This window comes from Cinclus cinclus, chromosome 13 (genome assembly GCF_963662255.1).
Source record: "Cinclus cinclus chromosome 13, bCinCin1.1, whole genome shotgun sequence".
NCBI classification, from domain to species: Eukaryota; Metazoa; Chordata; class Aves; order Passeriformes; family Cinclidae; genus Cinclus; species Cinclus cinclus.
In genome coordinates this window covers 10,124,535-10,149,461 of record NC_085058.1, presented here as the reverse complement: position 1 = coordinate 10,149,461, position 24,927 = coordinate 10,124,535, and the positions used below count along the sequence as shown (strand labels likewise).

The 24,927-nt window shown below is 39.3% G+C and overlaps 1 protein-coding gene across 1 annotated transcript; it reads right to left on the bottom strand.

Moving 5' to 3' along the window:
- Positions 1-397: 397 nt before the first annotated feature.
- On the bottom strand, positions 398-20,911 carry AP4E1 (adaptor related protein complex 4 subunit epsilon 1). Its single transcript, XM_062501227.1, has 21 exons — positions 20,750-20,911; positions 20,320-20,391; positions 19,362-19,485; positions 17,158-17,231; positions 15,673-15,794; positions 14,726-14,885; positions 14,071-14,237; positions 13,428-13,501; positions 11,210-11,332; positions 11,011-11,120; positions 10,622-10,761; positions 9,293-9,405; positions 9,037-9,155; positions 8,036-8,338; positions 7,361-7,475; positions 6,859-6,994; positions 6,019-6,274; positions 4,709-5,287; positions 3,182-3,366; positions 2,324-2,481; positions 398-1,913 (listed from the first exon to the last, which is right to left on the bottom strand). Exons 1-21 carry the CDS (start codon positions 20,909-20,911, stop codon positions 1,753-1,755), a joined length of 3,453 nt encoding a protein of 1,150 aa, XP_062357211.1. The 3' UTR covers positions 398-1,752.
- Positions 20,912-24,927: the final 4,016 nt, after the last annotated feature.

Below are 24,927 nucleotides of genomic sequence, written 5' to 3'. Positions count from 1 at the left end.
ATCTCCTTGCTGAAATGGTTTAAATGCATAGGCCACAAACAGATACTTGTATCAGAGTTCCTATGATTACACAAGTCCAACTGAGAAACACAAGTCTGTTTTACCAGCAGGGAAATCGTCTGCTGGAAATTATTCCACTATAAGTCAGTTTTCATTTATATAAACTGCCTTGAAGTGCCAAGTAAACATTAAAGTATGAAGAACATTAAATATATTTACAGGTTCAGTGCACTTTCAATTCCTTAGTAAGAGGGTACTGAAACAACAGTAAGAAAGGAACTTTGTTTGGATGATTATACTTGTGATAAAACAAGTATATTGATTTAAAAAAAAAAATTGCTACCAGCACATTAACATTCTTACAACACTTTCATGAACGTTTACCAAAACATCAGCAAAGTGAAAGAATACTTTATTTTCCTTTACAACCACTCCTTATCAGGTGAGAATCAGTAATGCTGAAATATGATTTCCTTGTTAGTATTAAACACACAAAGGAGAGAATTCCACCACAGAATCCCTTTACACTATGTCTGAACTGTGTGTACCACCTTGGATGCTTAAATATAAAACATGACCAGCTATAAATAATACTAACCAGTACAACTTTTCATTTTGCACATAAATAAATTAAGATTGCTGGATTTTCTAGATTGAGGTTACTTCAGGAAGAGGAGACAATCTGCTCAGACACATTTTGCACAACTGCTGCTTTGATTTAATCCCTCATGCCTCGCTGCAGTTCCCAGCCATGCGCACACAACACAGCCACATCTCTGCAAGTCAGACGTTTGATGAGTCATACTGAGGCTATAAATAATTAAAAGTAAAAATAAATGGAAGGTTTCCCCTTGTGAATTTTCATGCACAGGGATTTTGGCCAGATTAAATTTACACAGTGGATTGGAAAGCAATGAACATGTTCACTACCCAACAATCAAGGCACCAACACGTCCACAGCCAAGCGTCCCCAGGTCAGCCATCTCAGTCATGATCCACATGGAACTTCATCTTAGACATGCACAAATACTCAGTGACTGTCACAGACCCCTATGGAAAGGGAATGAGGCTGAAATAAAGGGCAGGAAGAACTGCAGACAGGAACTAGCCTGAAGGTTAGATAATCCCCCAGAAGGTGCTCCCAAACAATTTCACATGCCTGACTCCTATTAAAAACCTATTTAGATGTTATCCCTTCCACCATAAATACCAAAGATCATGGGAAGTGTTTTGCCCCCTAGAGTCTTTTAACTCTTTTAAAACCATGCTACATAAGTTATTATATATAATCACCAATATGGGTCTTTTTGCCAGCAGTGCTTAAAAACAGCTTTAGAAAAATTATCAAAATAAAATTAGATAACTGATCAAGTCTGACCTCATAATGGAAATATGTTTTCTTCAAAATCATATTTAAGTATTCTTTCCATGAAGAATTAAGTGTTGACACCTATAAAAGCTGTGTAATAAAAATAAATACTTTCAGTCATTTACAACAAAATTAATATACATTTCACTTACACAGGTAACAATACTTTAACATACTGTACAATCCTGAGCATGTTTTTGCAGGGGTAAATTAGGTCACCATTTTCCCCCCCACAAGTCCACTTGAACATTGCCAGCTGAAAGAAAACTTTCAATACTTGAAGAAGCAGTATCTTAGTTTAGCTTTGGTAATTATCTGTGCAAGTGTATAAATCTTTGATTTGCTTTCACACACTAAATAGATTAAGGCAGGCACTATTGTTCTCAGGATTCCTCCATCACCTTCTGACACTGATAGAGCAAACCATCTGGCAGAGCAGCACAAGGGGACCTGAACCAGAGGGCCAGCATCCCTGAGTGAGTACGGCAGTGCAGCAGACAGGGCACAGATGGAAGGAGCTGGCAGGCCAGGATCCCCTCATTACCTGAGAGACCACAGGAAAAAATGAAGTAACAATTAGCAAGTAACAACTGCTATAGCAGATTTCACAGAAAATGCATCTTTCACACTCCATGTCTGCCGTTTTTCCCTACTCTAACTCATGGAACGCATCACCACAAATCATGCCAAAATCCCAGCTTCGTTCCCTTTTTGTCCTACCCAAAACGCTTCAGTGCAGGTTTTCTCCCTTGTAAAATCCACTGTTTGCTGAACACTTGTACCTTGACATCACCTTCCCCCAGACCTCTGAGTGAGGCAAAGTCCATGGGACACCAGTCCCTTGGTTACCATGCTCCCAAACCTGCCTTAACCTGTAAAATACTCTCTTCCCATGCACTTTTTTTGCTGGGACAAATTATCCTGTGAGTAACCCTTGAGTACACTTTCACAAACCTATAATGTCAACTCTGTGGAGTTTCAGCTTCTGTTGCAGTGTATCCAGGGCTGCTGAAAGGGAATCTTGGCAAGATGACATTTTTATATTCTGTTTCACATCATTGGAAAGGGACAACCACAGCTTCCCAAAGTCTTCTGTAGTCATTTCCATTGGCCTAAAAAGAAGTTCACCACATTTCTCAGCCAAATAATATATATATAAATCAGAACATCTTTGGTCTCAAAAATCCTGTATATGGAAACAACTGGACAATAGAGCACACAGTAAATAAATAAATACATATTAGTCTAATCAAACTCCTCCTCTTTCCAAATTAATTTTTTAAGTGTTTCTATTCCTTGCTTTAGATTTCTAAATTTTTTTTAAAAATTAATTTCTAAATTTCATTTGAAAAGAAAAGTCTATTGGACAAAGGACATTTGTTTCTTTCCTACTCCTAATATAAACGCAGTGCTCAAAAATGAAAAGAATGAGCTTTTTTCTTCCTCTGCAAAAGCTGTCAACCTTTTCAGACAATGTTCTGGTCTCTGTACTCAAACCACTTGTTTCCTCTTGACACGTTTACATCACGACATATTTTAAAGCATCACATCCTTCTGTTCTCTGTTCTGTTAGCCTCCTCACAAACAGTTACTGTCAAGATCCTCACTGCATTTGTACTTCTTGCTGGAACTTCACCCCTGTTTTGCAAGTGCAGAATAACCCTTTACTATCTTTAGCAGCCATCTCAGATTTGAATTAGCTGCTCAAGGTGAAGCTTTGTATTTTCACAGTCAATACACAAATCATCCTACCTCTGACTAATAATGAGCTGAATACAAATGCTTTGAAAAACTGCACCTTATTTTATTTACCTGATGAAGTCCATCAATGATAAAGTTACTGAAAATTCAAGGTGAGCTTCCGTCTCTGACTGGTAAGCAACAGATCCAGAAAGAATTGCCTGAGTACAGACTTTGTTCATCCTCATGCCTTTCTGGCAATGTTCCACACTTTGAGCTTCAATTACAGGAAACTGGGAGGTGGCACTCTCCAAAATCTATATAATGTCATAAAAGGAATAAAGAATATAAGTCTTGCTGTCAAGTTGTGCAAGTGATTCAGATACAACTATAAAACTGCATAACTGCCTTTTATTTCTGTTGATTTTTCTTGGAGTATTTGACAAGTGAACAGAGCTACCATTTCTCAGCCCTCATGAAGGATAAATCAATCATTAACACCTACAAACATTCTACCAGATGCACAGCACCAGTAAAATTGATCTGACAATTGGCTTCTCCCAGCTCCAAAGAACTGCACCAAGAACCTGAATTCTGTAGCTCAGTCCCAACATAAATTAACATACAAGCAAGCAGCATCACAACATATCTCAAGCTGTATGCTAAAAGCAAGAAGTTAAGAAAATATCCCTAATAAAAAGGACAGTTTCTAGATTACTCAGCAGTCCCTGGCTCGCCAAACAAACTGGTAACAGAAACTCTATCCATGGTGGTGGCCTGGATGGGAATTTAAGTGAATTACAAGAAAAATCTAGACAGGAGATGCTCACTCTCTATCAATGCCAAGTTTGATTCTAATCAGAAATTGAAAGGAAAGGGACTTCATAACTAATTAGCAGTTCCTTGATTAAGTCAGTTCTAAAAGAAATAATCTGCTTAACTCTATTCATCAGGTCATCATTGCTGAGTTAATAATTCTGTGCTTCTTTTAGTAAAATCTGTGGATAGTCATACCAATTGGCAATTCCTAACTATCTTCCCAAATATTTAAATTAAGTTTTAATTATGGCTATAACATGCTTTTACCAATCACATTTAAATCCCTAACATAGCCAATGTAAAAAAAACTGATCAACTCCTCTGCACCCTCAACTAAATGCATGACAGTGAACCATGACTGAAGTCTTTGAAATAAAAACTGAAAGAAGCTTACACAAATTTGGTGTCAGGAAAGCATCATGTTTGCTTATCAGGTAAATACAAAGGAATGCACAAGCACAAGTCACACCCAGACAAAAGAAAGCTGCACAGTGAGGTGAACTCAAGTCATACAACTCCAAGCAGGACCAGTGAGGTTTGCATTTGGTTTAGTCTTTGCATTCAGAATGGAAAAATCACACATACTCATACAGAGGCAAACAAACTCAAGGTGAATTGAAAAAGGGAGAGCTTAACTTTTATAGCCAGTGACAGTAAGTTCAGTGAGATTTCTTGCACCTCCTTTTAAAAATGTGTAACAGCTGTGCCACAGGTTTTTAAGGAAATACTTTGGAAAAAGGCACGGCTGTCACATTAAACCAAACAAGGCACAGTTAAATGCAAGCAAAAAGCAAGAAGTTCCAAGTGAACAGGAGATACAATTGAAACAAAGTTTCTTACCTGAAAGTGTTCTGTTTCTTCAAACACTAAGTTCACAGCACAAAGTGCAGAAGTGGTTTTATTTGAAACAAAAACAATGAGCAACAGAGAGTCATCTGTCCACACCTTACATAAATGCAGAGCTAAGGCATCACTCTGACAAAGTCCCACTACTTCAGAGTGAGGAAGCTCTTCAAGTTCTTCTGGTAAGGAAGGGACCAATAGTGTTTCACTGGCACTTTCACACTGAGCACTTGGAGAAGGCTGAAAAATTTCAACGTTACTATCAGCGAACAAAGATGACTGTGACAGCCTGTTAGCTGAAAGTCTGTCATCCAGCATAGATGATCTGAGGGACTGAGGTGCTTCAAATGCTAAATTGTCTTCTACAAAATCTGAAGAACAAGGGGAGGCTTTCCTTAACCTTGTGCACATACTTCCCTCAGAGTCTTCCATATTAATAGGTACTGTGTCAAGTAAGGGACCAAAATCTGAAGCAGCACTGTTTTGCAAGTGTGATGCCTCCTCACTCAATGGTTGAGTTTCATTTATCTTTGATTTCCTTTTGAACTTCTGAGTAGCTGTGTCTGCTTTGCCCATCTGAAAAGGAAAGAGAAAAAAAAATGGGTGGAAAAGTCCCTAGCAAGCAGCTGTGTTACTGTTAATACCATGCAACAGTGAGGAAGGACCAAGGAATCAAAACAGATGACAAATACAAATAGATTCCAGATATTGCAATGGATCCAAGGGTTTGCTGTATCTCTTACAGAGTACTATATTAGCCTAAAATGCAAGAATGACTCTAGGTTCCCTTAAACTAAAAACACTGATTATAAGCAAAGGTAGTTTCTAATTAACCAGTGCTAAGATTTGAGCTGGCTAATATGATGCCAGTCTTAAAAATATTACCTAATTGTGAACCCTTTATGTTCCACATACTACCTAACAAATTAAAAATGGTCTTGACATAGGGTGCCAAATTCTAGCCTTACAACCACATGAATAGTGACAGCTCTGCAAGGCTGGGTCAAGGAACAGTTGTTCAGGAAAACTGACACTAAAATTTGGAGCACAACAAGTGAACAGAGGAAAGTTCTAGTTACCAAGTAAGATGTGCCTCAGAGGTTGCTTCATCAAGTTGTTTCACGTTTCAATAAGATATCACACTGCAAAAGCAATTCTCAATAGTTTCTCAATTACGTGGAGGGGTGTGGGGGGTTGTCATATTGTTCTTATCAGGAGTTTGACCTCCATTTGCATACAAGTATGTCTAACTTTAAATAAGACCATATGTAAACTTCAAACTGTTAGGTCTCAAAAGAATCACTTACCAGGCTGACACCAGCACTTGATCCCAGTCCAATAAACAAAGTTGATGCTAACTGCTGCTTCTCTTTGTCTTCCTCAGACAGGCTGGCACTTGGATCAGGCTGCAATGCAGGAGGCTCCCCCACCTGCCCTGCTAATAAGCTGCCACAAGGCACTGTTTGTGGCTCGTTTCCTTTCCCTATTTTGTTTTCTTTCTTTGGAAGGTAACCTTCTTTTCCCCACAGCTTACGTACTCCCTCAAGTTTCAGAGTATTTGTCCTAAAAAGGCAAACAAAACAAAGGATCAGCCATATGAACATGTTCATAAAAACATGCCAACACTCAAACACCATTCACTGCTCTGGTACTTTGATAGACAAGAGTGAGCAGTAAAGTATAAAGACTCTGGAAATGTTTCCTGCATGCCAGTTTAGCAGCATATAAATGAAATTATTAACTTCTACGGACATGCGGATATGGAATTTCACTACAAATAAAAGGATATGGAAGTTCACTAAAAATAAAAGGTGTATCTTATACTGCAAACCTTAGCCTCACTTATCTTCATAAAAAGCAAGACAGCAGAAAAAATAGTTAACAAGGCAATCATCAGGCAATCCTGCCCCAGTTTTACTGCATTAGCTATCACCTAAACTGCAGTCTGTGAAGAAAGTGGAAGAGGAGTCTGACTACATCAGCTGTTTTCCTGGTTATTACATACATGCCCCCATGTGATCATCTTATGTGATAGAGGTCTCCAAGTTCAACTGCATTCTTTCTAGTTCCATGCAAGGAAGCAACAAAGACCCATGATACTGACAAGAACAGAAGCTTAAATGTATACTTCACACAAATTAACTCACTCTTTGTGCCCCGTCTCAGCACTATTCCCAGATGTATCAGAGCCAAAAGATAAACCAGTGGGGGACTGTCTGCCAGTCACACCAGAGGAGGACACACTTGAAGCAAAGGACAACCCATAAGGTTCAAAATTCAGAGCTGCAAGACAGACAATTTTAAAATTACAAGGAGGCATAAATAAAGTCACAATGAAATCTGTTTGCTGAAAATTCATATCCCTGTACTGCTGGACTTTTCAGGCTTTGACTTTAATAATTCCCATAAATTTAAAATCCTATAGGTCTGCAAGGATTACAATAAGACTTTCTCACTTGCAGAACAATAATCTATATACATCAGCTAGACAGAGGTGGAACTAAGATTTAATTTGAACTTAGCTCTTGTCTACAGACAAGAGCTGCAATAAGATACTATTAGTTTAATAAGATAATTATTAACAATTTAAGTTTACTGTTAATTTATCAGGTATTTTACCAATATTAAATAAATGTAGTAAACTGTCACCTTTTTCCTGAGAAAGTTTCTCCTCTTGTCTCTGGTGATGAGGCTTATAAGGTGCTGCACCATGACCAAGTCCCTCAGCCACAAACCCATCCAGAAAAGATAAGGAAGCATCTACCTACACAGAATTAAAAAGAATGAAAAGGCAATGAAAATATTTGCTCTGTGTGAGCCTGACGTTACCAGAAGAATATTGTGTCTTATCAGCAAACCAGAATCTTCATGTCACATCTCCCATGTCTACCAGTTAAGATGCTATAGGGACAGAATCTTTTCCATCATTTACTGTGGAAATGTCATGGTCAAAATCAGTAGTTTTTAAATAGAAGGCAAACCATTTGAATTCAAAAGCAGTACTGCATCACTAAAGCAGGCCTATCTCATCTTTGAAAAAACAAAAGACAACTAAAAATAAACCAGTGTATGAAATTACAATTCTGCTAAAAGCTTTAGTTAAGCTTACTTAACTAAAACACCATGGTTCTTTATTTTTCAGTACAGAACACTATGATCCATCCCACATGCCTGAAAAAGTGTTTCTGAAAACTCATTTTAACCAGACTGGCACGCAGTGAGAACTGCAAATACCATTCATTTTGAAAATGCCTCTTCACCGAAATATTCATCCCCCTGAACTACAAAGAGGTTCAAGAAAAACACACATGGTATGTGTCTTACCACCAGATCAGTGCAACTGGCATCAAATGGAAGCAAGCTTTTCATCAGTGCCTTGTCTTCACACAGATGCTTCAATTCAAAGGCATATTGCCTCAGGCATGTATCCAGAGAGCTGCTGAGTTCTTGGATTAGTTCATCCACTGTTTTTGAGCAGGAGGTGTGTGATGCTATCTTGGTGACTGCAGCCATTATCCATGCTTTAGTTTCAGAAGTAACAAAAGTCTTCTTCAGCAGGCTGTGCAGCTTTGCCAAAATAACTTCTGGATCAACATCTGGAACAAGACTGAAATATTCTCCCAACACCTATTCACAAAGAACAGACAAATATATGTATTTAGAGCAGGGCTTTCAGTTTTGAAAGTTCAGTTACTAAGTAACAACAAAATCGACCTCACATTCAAGTAACTATTATTTAAACATGTTCCAAGTTGCTTCTTTACCATGTTGTTTTATATGTCAAAGGACTGAAGTGACCTTTGTGCTTACCTCAACAGATTCCAACTTTTGGCTTTTTAAAAATCAAATAAAATCAAATAACTGCCTTGAAAAGAAAGCTAAACATAACCAGGCCCTGACAAAACACCATTTCCTCAAACTGCAGTCTCTCCCTCGGGTGGGAGCAGAAGCTTCCCCAGGTATCAAATAATACCAGCACAGCAGTTGGTGACTCATTTGCAGGGCTCCAAGAGCATTTCACAACCACATCTGGCTAACTGGATGAAGACAGAAAGGCTCTCAGTATGCAGCCAGATTCAGGTGGCTGCAAAGCCATTCCAACAGTCACCTGCCTTAAAGAGAGCAAGTCAGCTTTTCCACAAACCACAAGTTAATAGTTCTCAGTCACCAAAGAGGTCACTGAAATAGATTTCAGCATGCTAGCTTGACTTCAAGTAAAAATGACTTAAAATTAAAAGTTCAATAAATTTTTATGAAAAAACATTATCACCTTTGACAGCTTCCTCAAATCTGTGTATGGCATTCTGACCGTGTGTCTACCTTACCCAACTCATAACTTGAAGGAATTTCTGTGGATACAACTTATCTTCCTCCTCAAGTAATGTTAAATAAGACTGTACTGCATACATCCGGAGCTGATGATCTTCTTTTCCATCATCAAATCCTAGACAGAAAACAGCAGTTTCTCTGAAATACAAATAACACATCCTACCAAGTATTTCAAACCACATTTTAAGAAAAGAAACCAAACCCAGATTATTAAGGAACATGTCTAATTCTTCAGAGCATGCAGGGAGTTACCTTCAGCCAACAGCCTCAGAAAATTGTTTGGGATATCAGAATGCACAGCGTCACCTCCAACTGAGAACACAGCATTCATTGTCTGGATGAACCACTCATTGTTAGGGGCATATGTGTCCAGGTGTTAAGGAATGAAATGCTAAGGTGTAACTTTTTCTTTCTTATTTAGTGTATTTCCTAAGGAATGCCCATTGTGATCTCCCCAGTAAGATGGGGATCTGATGGGCTAGTATCAGCTCCATCTAACCAAAGAGGAAATATTCCTGCATCTTTTAGAAAGTGTTTCCTGTAAATGCCATGAAAACTGGGGGTCAGTTAGAAAAGTCTTAGGTTACTGCTCTGTTAAAAAGTTGACCTTATGCAGACCTCACACACTAGGAGCAGACATGTTCACATTTGTCCTACTCTATTTTAAGCTCACACTTGTCCCGTGCTAGGCTTCCAGACAGTCTTTTGTTTACTCAACATCACTTGATCAATGATAAAAAACAGTTCTTTTCAGCAGTGCTTTGCTGCTGATTTACAACTTAAAAAAAAAAAAACCAACACATTTTGAACCACCCCACAGAAATCCTCACTGCTTTTTTAAAATATATTTAACTTTTGATCAGCCTTTGCTAACTTTAGAAGTTGGCTTTTGCCTTCTCTCAGACACGTCCTGGAAAAACACAGTTAATGAATGGAAATTTTTAACAGTACAGAAATTTGTGTTATTGAATTCTGTAGGACAACAAAGCTTTTTTTAGTGCACTACTCCATGCCAAGCACTGCACAAACATAATGATAAGGCAGCTCTCTGTTATCAAGACCTTACAACTCAAATTATCAACAAAAACACAAAGCAGGCAGTGGCAGGTCTAACAGTAAGGCCCATCATAAGCCAAATCCCTAATCAGCACTTTTACAGCATTTTAAAAAATATTTTCTTTATTTCCATCAAAGTGTGCTGTTCTTAAAATCCATACACCAATGAAGAGTTCTATCAGGGAAAACCAATCCCACAATTACAAAACAGCACTTCAAGTAGCACTGAGACATCTCTCTCTACGCAGTGTTATAATTTGAATTTAAAACACAAAATTTTAGGTTTTAATGCTAAACTCCAAAACTGAAATTTGTGTGCAATTAGTTTCTCTCAGTGCAATACAGGAATCACTATAGTAATTTTTGTATGTGCTTTCTTTTGCATACTACCTCTGTGCTTGACAGGATGGAAAGCACAGCTCTAACACTTCCTACTTCACAAGACCATGGAAGATGCTTTGATAGATATCAATGCTACAGGTGCCTCAGCTCTGACTTCAAAGTTTCAGAAAAATAAAAGGATATTTCTCAGCTAGTTCTGCTATTTTGCCAACTAAATTGATGATAGCATATTCTTCTTTACTTTCTTTTAAGTAGTCAAGCATCTTCTGGACTATGACAATTACATTCTGTCCATTTGTAATCCTATAGAGAAGCTCTAAAGTCTGAAAGAGAAAGCACAAAAAATTTATTGGTTCTGATGACTCAAAAAAGGAAGCAGGCAAACAGCAGCTTTATTACACCAAATTGAGCAACAATTCTTAAATGAAATGCACTGCTTAACTACAGAGCTTGTCACAATAATACTGCTTGTAACTGCTCTCTCACAATTATGGAAACATAACATTTTACACAACTCATTTCACAAAACCTTAACAATTAACTTAATTTTTGACATTTAGAAATTCACTGACCTCCCTTTTAATAATGGGATCTGAATGGTCCAGACATTCAATTATTGTCATCTGGTGCTGAAGTGCCAGATTTGGATCCTGCTGGACAACATAGGTCAGAGCCTTCAAACCTGGAAATGTAAGTGATTGCAAGTGATAGAAGGCAATGCTACCACTACGGCCAAATTAAAGACAGCATAATGAAAGCAGGCATCCTTACCTAGGTATTTCAAATTAATTTTGGGTGACAAAACAAATTTTCCAATGCACTTGGCAGCCTTTTCAAGTAACTCAGATTTGGGATAAATGGTATAAATTGTTTGGACACATTCAAACAAGATGGCTGCAGGAAGAGAGACACATAATTAATGTGTATCGAATATTTCTGTAATCCAAAAACTTTTAACTAACAAACAAGCTCAGTGTTCCTCAAGGACTGGCAGTGCTCTCCCACTGAATCTAACCAGAGTACCATCTGACATAAGGAAAAGCAGGTAAAAGTATCTCCTTTAGTACATACATATTTTAATTAGCCCCTGCCATTGTGCATACAACTCTCTGTCCTTAAAGTTCTTCCAACCTGAAATCTCCTACAGCTGCTCAAGGCACTGGACTGGGACAGTCTTCACAAAGCCAATAACCAACTATAAAGGACTTGAGACAACTTTATTTTTGGTAACTCATACCATTTCTTAGCTCCTACCAACAGCCAAAATCACCCCCAGAAGATTCTTGGGGGGAAAAAAAAAAAAAAGTGAAAAATCAGAACACAAAACCAGAAAAAAAACCAATGGCTTTGTACAGTTGCTTGAGAAAAATCTAGAAGTAAACTGAACAATACACAAAAAAGTAACTACTCCTTTATGGCAACAATCTGGGCAAAGATTCAGACCAAGTTAATCTCCCAAGTTAATTAAGGCTTAAAATAATGATGTAATTTTCAGTTGTTCTTGCAATTCAGTCACTAACTGAACTAACAGACAACCCCCTCTCTTCCTTAGCCACTACAAACTAAATCTGAGAAAGACTAGCACACAACAAAACTGCCTGCAAGAAAAGTGCCCTAACCAATGACTTTTTATAAGAAAGAGCAATTATTCAGAATTGCATTTTTCTTTTGCCTGGGATTATCAACTACAGTTTTATAAAATGCTTGTCATAGGGAACAAAAACAACATATCTAAACTCTATGTCCTTATACAAATCATAATAAACTGGCCACTTTGTCCCTTCTAAGTGCTCAAAACAAATTTAATGTTTAACTCTCGGCAAGTGCAAATGATCTATATTAAAAGTCAACACACCTCCCAATAACTTGCATGTTCTTGTCTAAAAGAACAGAAGCAATCAGCTGAATACTAGAAACATCTGACAGATGTTTCCTCATTTATTTTTTACTAAAAGAGAATACTTCCCCAGAGCTCCCCTTTTTAAGGAAATTAAGCTTACACAATGCTTGACAACATATGTATGATGTAGGTGTTAGACATCTACAACTTTGAACCATGTTCCTTTTTTTGTTTTACCCCTCTGTTGTTTTAAGAAAGTCTCAATTTTCTTTCCATTCCATTAGCTCAGAGACTTTGGCACATCTGCAGGGCTTTATTTACAAGAAAAAAATTGGGGTGGTAGGTTTTTTTAGCAGTAAAACAGCTCTTAAGGTAGGGTTCTAGAGCATCAAAACTGGGATTTTGGGGAGGTAGTAAGACCTGGGGAGGAGAAGACAAAAAAGACAAATAAATTGCTCAACATTTTAGTAGGAAAAAAGTTAACAATGCAACTACTCCTTTTGCTTTGTAGTAGTAACAAAAACAGCTTTCTCTGGTTTTTTTCTCTGAGAAGATAATGAACTCCTACCAGAATTAACCTTCTGCAAGGTTTTAGAAACTTTCAATTGAGACACGTGCCAAAGACATCCTTTCACAGGCAAGCACTGTCACTGAACTTGGGGGTGTAATGTTTATTAATTGTGCCCAGAGGAGAAGCCCTGCACAGCTGCAAAGAACTGACACTGTCCTTGCACACCACTGCCTTCCTCAGGGCAGTGAAGAGAAGATGGAAGCATTTCTAACACACCGATGTATCAGCAGGAGTTTCTTTTATTGCTTATTTCAACTTAAACAATGTCCAATAAAAGCTTTCATGAAGCAGCTGACTTCCTGACTTTTTTAAGGGCAGGGTCAATGTGAACACAGGATAAAGGCCTTTGAGCCAAACAAATTCCCTGTATATAGATGTGTTTTACTGCAATGATAAAAAAATTATGCTGCACAGCAACGTATCACTTGTGCTACTGTTTAGTAGTTGGACACTTAAGAACACAATGTTAAGACTATAATTAGATTTTTCAAAAGTACAGTGTAAGTATTTCAGCACAATCAACTATTCATTTTCTATCTTCTCAAATATTGATAATTACATAAAATAACCTTACCCACCATATGTAATATTATGATTAATCTCTGCCCTTCTTAAAGATTCATCTAGCACATCATACATCAATTCACTTGTCCTGTTTAAGAAAATATTTACAATTAATTGCAACACTAATAAGCAGTCGTATTTTGCCAAACAGTTCAAAGCTGTTATAGAAACCTCTAACATATTATTCATATCCACAAATTTGCTTTAACACAGCAGAACTCTGTAACGTGATCCTAAATGGCATTTCACAGGATGCTTGAAGCTTTCAAAAGAAACATGTAAGAATAAAACCATTTCCCTTGCTGCTTGCATAAATAAAAAGGTCAATAGGAAAAGGATCACAGACAACTAGGTCCTCAGAAAATGACAGCACTTTTTTAAAATAGCTTACACCAGATTTTCACTGTTATTTGGTAACTGTTATTTTGCAATAAAGTCCCAGTAAAATTATGTTTTAATCATATTGCACAACAAACGTTTAGACAACCCAGAAGCTAAGAAACTACTTTTGCAGAAATTAATTTGCTCACTTGTCTTGGTTAAAAAGAAATGTGCAAGAATTTCAACACTGAAAGCCTCTTACAGTCTACGAGTTACAGGCTATTACTGTATTCTTTGTACCTATAAATTATTAATTACAGAGAAAAATCTGGTTACCTTGGATCATCTTTTCCCAACAGCCCCAAAATTCTCAAAAGCTGAATTTGTAGCCATGGTGCTGGCACACTGTGATAGTTGAAGTCAGCAGAGAGCTTTCCTCCCACCACCTGCTTCAGGATGGTTACAAAACTCCCAGTCAAGTCTTTGTATCCAGATGAATTTTCCTACATAATAAACATTAAATACAATTCAAACATTACAAAACAGCAATTCAAAAGTAAAAATAATCCACAACTTGAGTAAGATGAAAATGCTTACACGTATGGTATCATGTCTGTAAATCAGACTTCTACTCTCAACCCCCAGCAACCATAAGCTCTTCACTTTAAGCCTATGCTCTTTTCTCACACATCTGCAAAGGGACCAGACGTAACACATTTACAAGGAAACTTTCCTTTAACCTACTGTAGGACTCAGATCCTCTAGCTAAGGACCCAGCAGTGCTGAGCATTCAGACCCTGCAAGAAGTGGACCTGTCCAGCTAAATGGAGAACTGGCAGAAACAAACATAACACATGACCACATAAATTAACATTTTAACTATTACAAGTGAGTTTTTTCTGCAAAACCTTTGTAGAGCACACTGTGTATTTAAAATAAAAAATACAAAAATATCCCCGAAATTTGGTTGTGCTTCTAATTCTTTGCATACCTTAACCATTTGCAGATAAATATGTAAAGAAGCAGCCATGACTCCAGCATCCCTGTCACATAAAGCCTTCCGGAACTTATCGTGGATGTGCTGAACTTGATTAGGAGCAATGAGATAGAATTTATATAAAGCTTGAACAGCTTTTCTTCGGATAATTTCCCTGAAACGAGATTTACACTTAACAAAACAAGTACTTTGAGTACTTGACTTCACAAAAAACTTGCCAGACCCCAGAACATTGTGATTTGTGGAGATGAGAACCTGTGTTTTACATATTGGTAACAAATGACTTTACAAATATCACGTAAGCGAGGAAGTGACACAGCCAACTTTAAAGCCTGGTAGGGATGGATGTGAGATTGATGATTTAGAACAATGTCCACCAAATATACAATAAAAAAGGCCATGAATCATCTGCTGTGGTCATACACACAGCTCTAAAAAATACATGTATAGAAGTTACTGAAATAATTAATTCTGCAATTCCCTTTCAAATCAACAGTTACAGCATTTTCCTCTATTTAAGGGATATAGTAAACCACAATTCGAACAAATCAAAGGTATCCACAGATAGACCTTTACTGGTTCTCTAAAGAGCTTTATGAAGAAAGTATCAGTGAAGTTCAAGGATCTGGATCTGTTTCCCCAACTACTCTACAAACACTTCTTCATGCATATTTGTTAAAAGCACTCCAGCAAATAAATTCAATTCCTTTTACCTATCCACTCTGGCTATAAAAAACAAATACTAACTATTCAATGCTCAGTCAAGATGCAAATAAATGAGACAAGAACCCAAGAAAAAAAGATAAGGAGAGGATTAATTTCTAAAGGTGATGATTAGACAAGACCAACTGAGAGAAGAAACACCAGTTTACTAAAACTACCTAGAAAATTACATTGTTCAGCTGTACAAGGCCATTTGAAATTCTGTAATGAATACATACTTAGAATGCTGAAGCTTGTCCTCTATTAGGGGCAGAACAGCTGGAATCATCTCCCGTGGAAAGATCTGGCTGACAACAGTTAATGCCATGCACACCTCTACAAGATTAGTGCTCTGCAAGTCCTATAAGACAGTAATTTTTTTCTTAGACTTTCAAATTGTGGACAGACATCCCCCAAATCTTTCACAAGCAGGCTGGACCTACCCCCCCTAGAGAACACACCCAGAGCCAGCATCCTGCTCGTATTTGAGAGGAGCCAGCTCTCGCTGAGCTCATCAGGCTCTTCCACAGGAAGAGGAAACAGGCAGCTCCTCACACTCTTCTTACAGAACTACATTCTTACTTTAAATGTGTGCAACATTTGACATATAGAGCTACAATCAATTTTTGTTCACTGAAATGATTGCAAAATTACCTTAAGTCCCTATCTGGATCAGGGAGATGAGTCACTTCCCACAGAATTCAACAGTACTCTCTATACTGCTTTTCATCTAGCCAAAAGAACTTTAAAAAATGAGGAAGAAGCTCAATAATACTGCCAGTCTGTACACTAAAATACTATCTACTTCCTAAGAAGTAAATGCAAATTACAAGCAACATTCTACAAAACTAACAATCAGTCTGTCCTAAAAACAATTAAATATAGTAGGTATAGCTCACTGTAACCTTAAACAAAAAAAAGGATGAATTTATGACAACTAAAATTATTTTTCAATACTAATTAAATGTGTGAGATTTCCAGCTGGTAATTTGCTTTGTTCCTCTCTTCAGGCAACTTTCAGTCCTTATTTTGGTTCAGTTCTCTGTGAATTTCAAGCCTTATCTTTAAATACTATAAAACACTTTACAATCACAGCAACAAATTGAACATCACTTTCAATCTATAATTTCTAAGCCTTTGGCCTACTGCAGTATACAAGTAAACATTACACAGAAAGCTATAATAAGTCATAACTGCTCCATTTAAGAGACAGCAGTAATAGATTTTCAGTGGCACCCCAAAATGTATTTCTGTCAAAGTCATCAGATGAGCTCAGAGAAGGCAAGAGATACTTGCCATCAGCAAAAAGCCAAAGCTAACATTGCAATAGGCATGCATGGCTCCTTCTGGAGCTGAGAATGCACACAATTGGTACATTTATAAAGTAAAGTTTATGGCATATCTCCTCCGAAAAAACTCTTAAAATATGGCTTCAAGGGCACAAAGATCAAGATCAAATTAAAAAGGCAGGGAAAGCCATTTCAGATTGTCTTTGTTAACCAAAAAACCCAGCAATTTTAAGAGAGGAATATAGAAGCACTCAGATGTTGCGTGACAAAACAGAAAAATTGGTCCAAGTTTTTCACCCCACAGTCCCCCCAGCAAGTTCCAGCCAAAGGTCTGTGTTGAACCAGCTTCCCCACTGGCTCATCTCCTGGCACATGGAAAAAGCCTCTCCTGTGCCTGTAAAATTCTTCATTCCTTTTTTTACAAAAACACTATACCTTCACAACCGTGTTCACAAGTAGAAGCAGCAGTTCATGATTTTCATGTAGAAATAGAGAAACTGCCAAGTAACCTATAAAAACAAAGCAGCCTTCATTATTATTTTCAAGCAATTAAGCAACTTTATGACAGAAACTTTAAGACTGTCTGTAACTGATGAAGAGTTAACTCAAACAGTTACAAAACCCAACAAAAAAAGCCCTGTTGGGTAACAGTTGCTCAAGTTTAAATATCAAGAATTTTTTCCAGGCAAATCAGTTACATTTAAGTTGCAGTAAAGCTCAACAAAGAGCAGCTAAGAATTCATAAGCTGTGAGAAATAAGAGACATTACAATACTTTTAATAGCTAAAAAACAGTCAAGAGCACCATAATATTATAAATGACTTCCTGGAAAACTAATGCCTTCTTGGCACAGGGAGAAGTCTATTACTTTTAGACTCCACAACACAAGTGCACTTTCTTATATGTTACTTTACTTTTTTTTTCAAATAATAAAACTATTCTTGATAAAAATTTTATATTCAGCTTGGAACATACAAAAGTAAATCCACCATCCTATGCTAAGAATTCCTTTGTTATTTCTTAACAATGAGGAAACCATTCCATAACCCAGGAAAAGAAACCTGCCAGAAACCTTTTTTCTCCAAGGCCCCTCTCTCTGCTTTCAAATTAAAGGACTTAAATGAGGCATAGGGAGAGTGTGCTACAACTTACAGCAAGAACTGTATTTCACAGACAGGTTTTAGAGAATTCTTGTTTCACAGAGGGTTTGGGGATCAAAATGAACAACTTGAAAATAAATAACTGTATCGGTTGGGCTACCAGAGTGATCTACCTGCTTATGATCATGGCCATGATCAGCTCAGCACATACACAAAGGGAGAGTTCCCTCTCCTGAATCAAGGCTCACACTGGGTAAACGAGTCACCCTTCTTGACCACCTCAACTGAGAATTCCTCAATACAAACCCTGGTATATTGCACCAACAACAGAAAAGATTACCCTCGTGTATCACACATAATTACAGAACAACAACCAAAAAAGAAACCAAAACACACACACACACTCCCTTGATAACACCCTTTTATCAAATCAAAGCTTAAGGGCACTTGGTGTCCACAAAACTTGAAGCAAACTACATTAAAAACAAAAACATGGTGCTTCACCAAACCTTTCTCATAAAGAGCCCTAGTAAGGAAAGGCCTCAATCTGATTAATAAGAAGATGCACTGGCTCTTGACACTGACAGAAGTCACAAAGTTTTCTTCAAAACAGCTTATCACCTGCCTTCCCATGTTTGGTAAAGACAAAATTTCACAATCTCTACCAGAGCATCTGTACACTGGCTTTCATTACTCAGGGAAAAGCAACTTCAATTCATCACTTCTAATGGATTCTCTCAGAAACTCCAATATTGAGTGGATGATCCAGATGAAATTCAAAAAGGATATCAAGCACATCCCACAAGACATTGCCTTCTGTCTGTGCATGCAGACATAGTATTGCTCGGAATTAAACCATTTTCTCTGCAAACAAGAAGAAACGTCTTCACCAGGCAGTTGAATCAGCAACTGCAAGGAAATTCTCTGGATGAGACAGGCTGACAGATCCTTCAAACTACATCTACTAGAAACAAGTTAATATCCAGACTGGCAGGAAAGGAAACCAAAGCTGTGAAATTTCAAAGAAATCTGAACCAGCCCTCAAGATTTCTTTGGGAACATCTGCCTTTGTGCTATAAGGGCCTCCTTATTTGCCTCATTCCCTACAACTCTTTCTAAAATAAAGAAAAAAATCCTACAAGCACCAGAACAGAAAATACTTTTCTGACAGAATTATCTTTGTCTAATCCTGCACTAGGTACTTGGAAAATAAACGAGATCCTTATAGAAATTCAATTTCTGCTTGATGTGTTTAACAAAAATTCTCTTAAATAATTTGTTTACTGGTGTCATAATTCAAAACAATGAAAGAACTGATGATTCAAAATAAATTCATTTCCCTTGCCTTCTGTGCTGCAAGCACACACAGAGCACCTCACAAGCTAAGGATTTAGGTAATTTCAAAAAGGAACAGACCATGAAACAAGACCAAGAAAGTAGAGAACCATTTTAAGAGGGTTGTATTGAATTATAAATCCTGAAAAATTTTAGAAGTGGGAGTTTGAGAGCATTATAAAGGCTACAGCTCCATGCACGTACCAACTCTCTTCTCCAGAAGATTCCCTTGCTGGGCAAGTTTGATTGCATGGATGTATCCAAAGGAAGACTCGTAGCCCAGCATTTCACAATAAATGAGTCTCACCATGCATTCTTTCATCAGTCTCTGAAATACCAGAAACAAATGATTGAAGATTTGAAGTCCGACGTGTTTTCTGCTCTTCTTCACTGCTCAACTGAAACAGAGAAGTTTATCTCATAGAACCACCTCTATTCATGTTTTCTAAAATCTCAGTATTCATTATTTTTCCTTTGCTACGAACTTCTGCAAAGCAGTATTTAATTTCTGCTAAAAAGGCAGAACTCCCTCTATTCTACCCCTAAAAAAGTTCTTAATTTGATTAGCAAGCATGTGATGAACAGTAGATTAATGATGACAACATAAAAATATTAATTAATTGAAGCATTATGATGATCACACTAATCCATTTTTACCAATTACTACCCTGACTTAGGATGGTTTCTCACTACATGCGAGATAAAATTTTATTTCTCCCTTCAAAGATCCTCACTCAAGGGACTGACATATGTATTAATTAACTCAAACCAGAATACATCATCTCCTGAAATTCAGACATGACAATAGTGCACACAACAAAGCACAGCTTCCTAAAGAGCATGAACTAATTGTAAGAACAATGTCAGCCTGCAAAGTGCATTATTTGATGGAAGCAGTTCACCACCCAGCTTTGCTGTCCACATTATTTCAGAAACTACAGAATGACAGCAGGGTCATATTGTTACAGTTTATTCACATCAAACAGAGTGACAGTGTTCAGTATTTATCCATGCTGCAAAACCATATCTGTTGGTACTTTTTAATGCTGATGATCAAATATCTATAATGCAGATAATCTGCATATCCACATAGTGTGAGAACACAGCAGTCCTTTCCCTTCGGTGTGCTGCTCCACAGCCTGCAGCCACTAACAGAACTTACAAGTGTGGTGGTGGGGGCTGAAACGGTTGCTTTCAAACTGGTTAGTTCCTGCTGGATTAATTTTTCTTCTTCCTAGAAAAATTAAGCTTGTTTTTAACCTCGCCTAGAATTCATAGGCAAAATGAAAAAGAAGAATCAGAGTAGACACAGGAACTCGGGGTGCCCCACGCTCTCCTCCGGGCAGCGTGTACCTCACTGCGGGGCCGCTCGCCTCCGGCACAGCGGCCGCGCTTGGCCAGGCCGTGCCCCAGAGCGGCAGAACGCGGCCACCCACAAACACGGGGAGGTTATCGGAGAGTTGATCGCGGGCTCCCGAGCTCAGCCCGACCCAGCCCCGCGGCCGAGGGGAGACACCGCGCTCGGGGCCCCCAGCCCAGCCCCGCGCCGGCTCCCCCGGGGCGGGAAGGGAGCCCGGCCCCGCAGCCCGTACGTGCTTGGAGGTGAGAGCCGTGATGCTCCGGATGAGACTCCCGAGCCGGGAGGAGGCCGATACCCTGCCGGGGCCGCCGGCGCCGCCCGGGCCCGCGCCCGGGTCGTGCTGTCCCAGCAGCCCGGGCAGGGCGCTCAGCGTCCGCTCCACCACGTCGCTCATGCCGGACCCGCCGCCCCCGGAAGAGACGGGCCCGGGCGGCCCCTTCCGGGGCGGGGCAGGGGGCGGGACCGGCCAGGGTGGGCCGGGCGAGGCGGAGCCGCTTCCCCGGGGCCTGCCCGCCGCCCCGGCTGGGCCGGGAGGTGGAGCTGGAGCCCCGCGCTCGGAGCGGGGCAGCCCCTGAGGGCGAGGCGGGCACGGAGCCATCGCCGCCCATACTGCCCTGAGGGAGAGGGGCAGCCCCTGAGGGCGAGGCGGGCACGGAGCCATCGCCACCCATACTGCCCTGAGGGAGAGGGGCAGCCCCTGAGGACGAGGGACACGGAGCCATCGCCTCCCATACTGCCCTGAGGGAGAGGGGCAGCCCCTGAGGACGAGGGACACGGAGCCATCGCCTCCCATACTGCCCTGAGGGAGAGGGGCAGCCCCTGAGGACGAGGGACACGGAGCCATCGCCGCCCATACTGCCCTGAGGGAGGGCGGCCTGAGCGCATCCCGCCCGCGGGGGCTCCTGCTTTCAGCACCTCGAAACAGACATTTCAGGGGTTGTTGAAAGGACATCGTGTGGCAGCTTATCACAGAATCAGTTCGGCTCAGACGTCAGAGACCTCTGAGTCCACCAAACACCACCATGTCAACTAGGCCATGGCACTCAGTGCTGCATCCAGTTCTCCTTAAACCCTTCCAGGGACCGTGACTTCGCCACCTCTGTGGATGGCCCATTCCAATATCTAATCACCCTTTCTGCAAAGAATTCTTTCAAATGTCCAATCTAAACCTCCCAGTTATGAAAAATATTATTCTTAAAGTGTGGGTGGGAACATCATGAGGTCTGCTGTGGCTGAGAGGCTTCCAGAGGGCTCATCCTGAGGTGATTCCCACAACCCTGGTAGTGTTTGTCCTCTTGGGAAGGTTTTCACTAGGGAGCTTGTATTTCAGTTCAAAGGTGATTTCTGGGATTTTTTTTTTTTTTTCTAGAAAGGGTGGAGAAGAAACTGAAATAATCCTTTCCAAGCTGTGTGTTTCCAATGAAAAGGTATCCCTCCATCTCCTACACACATCTGGACAGAAAAGTATACTGAATTTCAAAGCTACAAATTGATTTATCAGAAAAAGAGAAAAGCCCAACAGGAACAAACTGAGATTGCTATTTTTTAAAAAATATTAGAAGTGGGCATTTCCTTGAAGCTAAGAGGGAAGACATGGACTGGTAGTTTTTAAAGTTCTCTTTACAAAATGAGTTGGTTAAGAATATCTCAGTTAAGAACTGTTGATGCAAAAACATCACATTACATTGTGGAAGCATAAAAAACTCATAAGCTTTGCAAACCGAAAATGTAAATTTAATAAGCAGAGGAAAAGCTGCTGGTAAAGCTGATGGAACTTGGATAAATGCTCAAAATGCACTAGCTTTGACTTTTTTATTTAATTGTTCATGGTTCTAGAGTCTTAAATCCTTCTCTTAGCCCTAGGTGGTGTATAAATAAATGCTGTGTGCAAAATGATTCGCAGAGCACAAACCCTCAGGCTTGTGCATGGTTAATTGTTGATGATTGCATTGAAATCGAGAGGACTATTCATAGTGCACACATACGTGCAAAATACATGACTTATAATTGTCAGGTGATTATAGATATGTCTAATGCCTTGCATAAAGATCACCAGTAACTCTTCCGACACCTTTTTTTTTCCTTTTGAGCACTGTGTTATTTAGTATATTATTTGCATTATATGAGATAAGGTAGAAAAAGCAAATCCACAGAAGTAAGGAACGTCTACCATCTAGGCAAAAACTTGGCAAGGTGGCTTGTTGTGCCTTTTTCCTGCTTTCATCTGCCTCCTTTTTAACCAGCTACAGGAAAAACTTTGAAGTGTGGCTATAAAACAACTGCAAAAATAACACTGAAAGGCTGCGTTTCAGTTATTTCTCTACATTTCATACCAACTGCTCTCACCACATCAAGAAACATTCTAATTGTCATTCCTCTGAGTTCTCCTTGGCATCTGATAGGCAAGTGGTATTCTTTCTGGCTCATTTCACATTGCTGGAAATAAATAGTTCCAGAATAGAAAATGGGTTGATTGTGTATGAGCCAAAATAGAATCCAAAACAGAAGAGCTTGTGCTCTTCACCGTGTTGTCTCTGCTCTGAGCAGAGGAGTGTGTAGTAGTAGATTGATGTAAACGGTGCCAAATGGAACAGGTGTGATGAGAAACAAATACAGCATTCTTACCCAGCCATTTTTCTATGAGGATTAAACCTATTTTGTTATAATTAGCAGAGATTATATATTATCTGTCACATGTCACACAAGCTCACCAGGGCACCATCGAGGAGCAGAGGGACCAGTGTGCCAAAGCAGAGGGGACAGTGCCAGTGTGTTCTGTGCTGGCAGCTGCAGCACGGGGCTGGCAGTGCCCATGAGCAGGGAAAGGGTTTGTGTCTGAAGTTTCAGTGATGGCAGCCTTTGAATTCCCTTCCTTCTCCGCCCACCATCAGTCCCAAGCCCTGCCTTGTCCTTCTCATCATTCCTTGTTAGAGAGGCTTGCCAAAGCAGGAGACACTTCAGCACTAAGGAAATGAACCGTATGGATCTGGGAAAGAATACAGAAAAGATTTCACAGAAATAGAAACATTTATCACATATGCAGAAGGATATCCTGTAAAATAAACACAATTAGATGTATCATTATACTCAAAAAGCCATATGTAGACATACCACATAAACAGGCAGGTTTTTGACCTGCACCTTCTTCACGCTGCTAATTAGAGCTCCTTATCTGGTCTCACTGCTTTGCAGACACCTTTCTTTGAGCAAGTTTAAAATCCATTCACTGCTTCTGTATTGTTCAGTGCTTTTGACCGATTGAGAAATGTGTAGAGTCTTAGCAATGGATGCACGTTTACAATGCGTTGCGGGACATGTTTGAGTGGAATGGAAGTAAATATCAGGAAGGGTACTGGAGAGAAAGTACACGTTTTTGTTACACTGAGAACATTACACAGGCAATGAACTGTTGAATTAATACCAGACTGGGGTGGAATATGAGGCTACATTGCAGTAAGAATTGATCTTTCAATTTTTCTTTATCAGCACTATTCTGTGGTTTTGAGCTTCCTGTTGCTGTACATGCACATCTGCTGGAGATGGCAGGGGAGCTTCCTTATGGAAGCTGCTTGTCTTTTGTGCTCCTAAAATGAGGGAGGGGTCTGTTTATTATAATAGTTTTCCTTGTAGGTCACCAAGCAATGTGTAAATAAGGCTGTTTTCTTCCTACATACAACTGTGTTTAAAAGATTTTTATTTGAAATATCCTAGATTTCCTAAGTCTGACTGAGCTCCAAGAATCACCGAGCCTGGTGATAAGCGAGGATTCTGGGGCTATCAGTACATTTCTGGGAGTTATTTTCATTGCTCTGGATGTGGTATAGTTTATAGAAGTGAATCGGATGTAAACTAGAGCATAGTTTTATCTAAATTGTATGCAAAGGCTTGACTATGATATACAGTGTCTGCTAAGGGTGAAAAATTGCAATTCTTTTAGTGCTCGTGGTTCAGTCATTCTCTTACCTTTTTGGTGTGTTCTTCACAGTTTATGCCATAGTACTGTGTATATATATTCGTTGCTAAAGGAATGAACAGTTCGGTTGTGTTCCTGCTTTTCACTTGTGAAAGCACCGGTCCTTTTCATCTCTTCAAGAGTTTTTAGCTATTTTTAGCAGTCAGCAAGAACTGACATTTCTAATGTTTAAGTATTTTCGTCTGCATTTGTGACTACAGAATAATGAGTTTATTTTTGAAGAAAGAACACGGTGATTTATTTTGGAAGCAGCTTCTGTAGTTCTGAAAGGAGCTACCGCTGCAATCCTTTGTTCCGCCGCGAACTGGTGAAAATGTCTTCCTCCGATCCCTAGGGATTTGTCGGTGTTGCGTGTCTGTACGGGCTAAGTTTTAATACCGAAAACGTTCAGAAATAGCTTACATGCTTATTGTCATCTGTGCTAGTGCTTTTTTTAA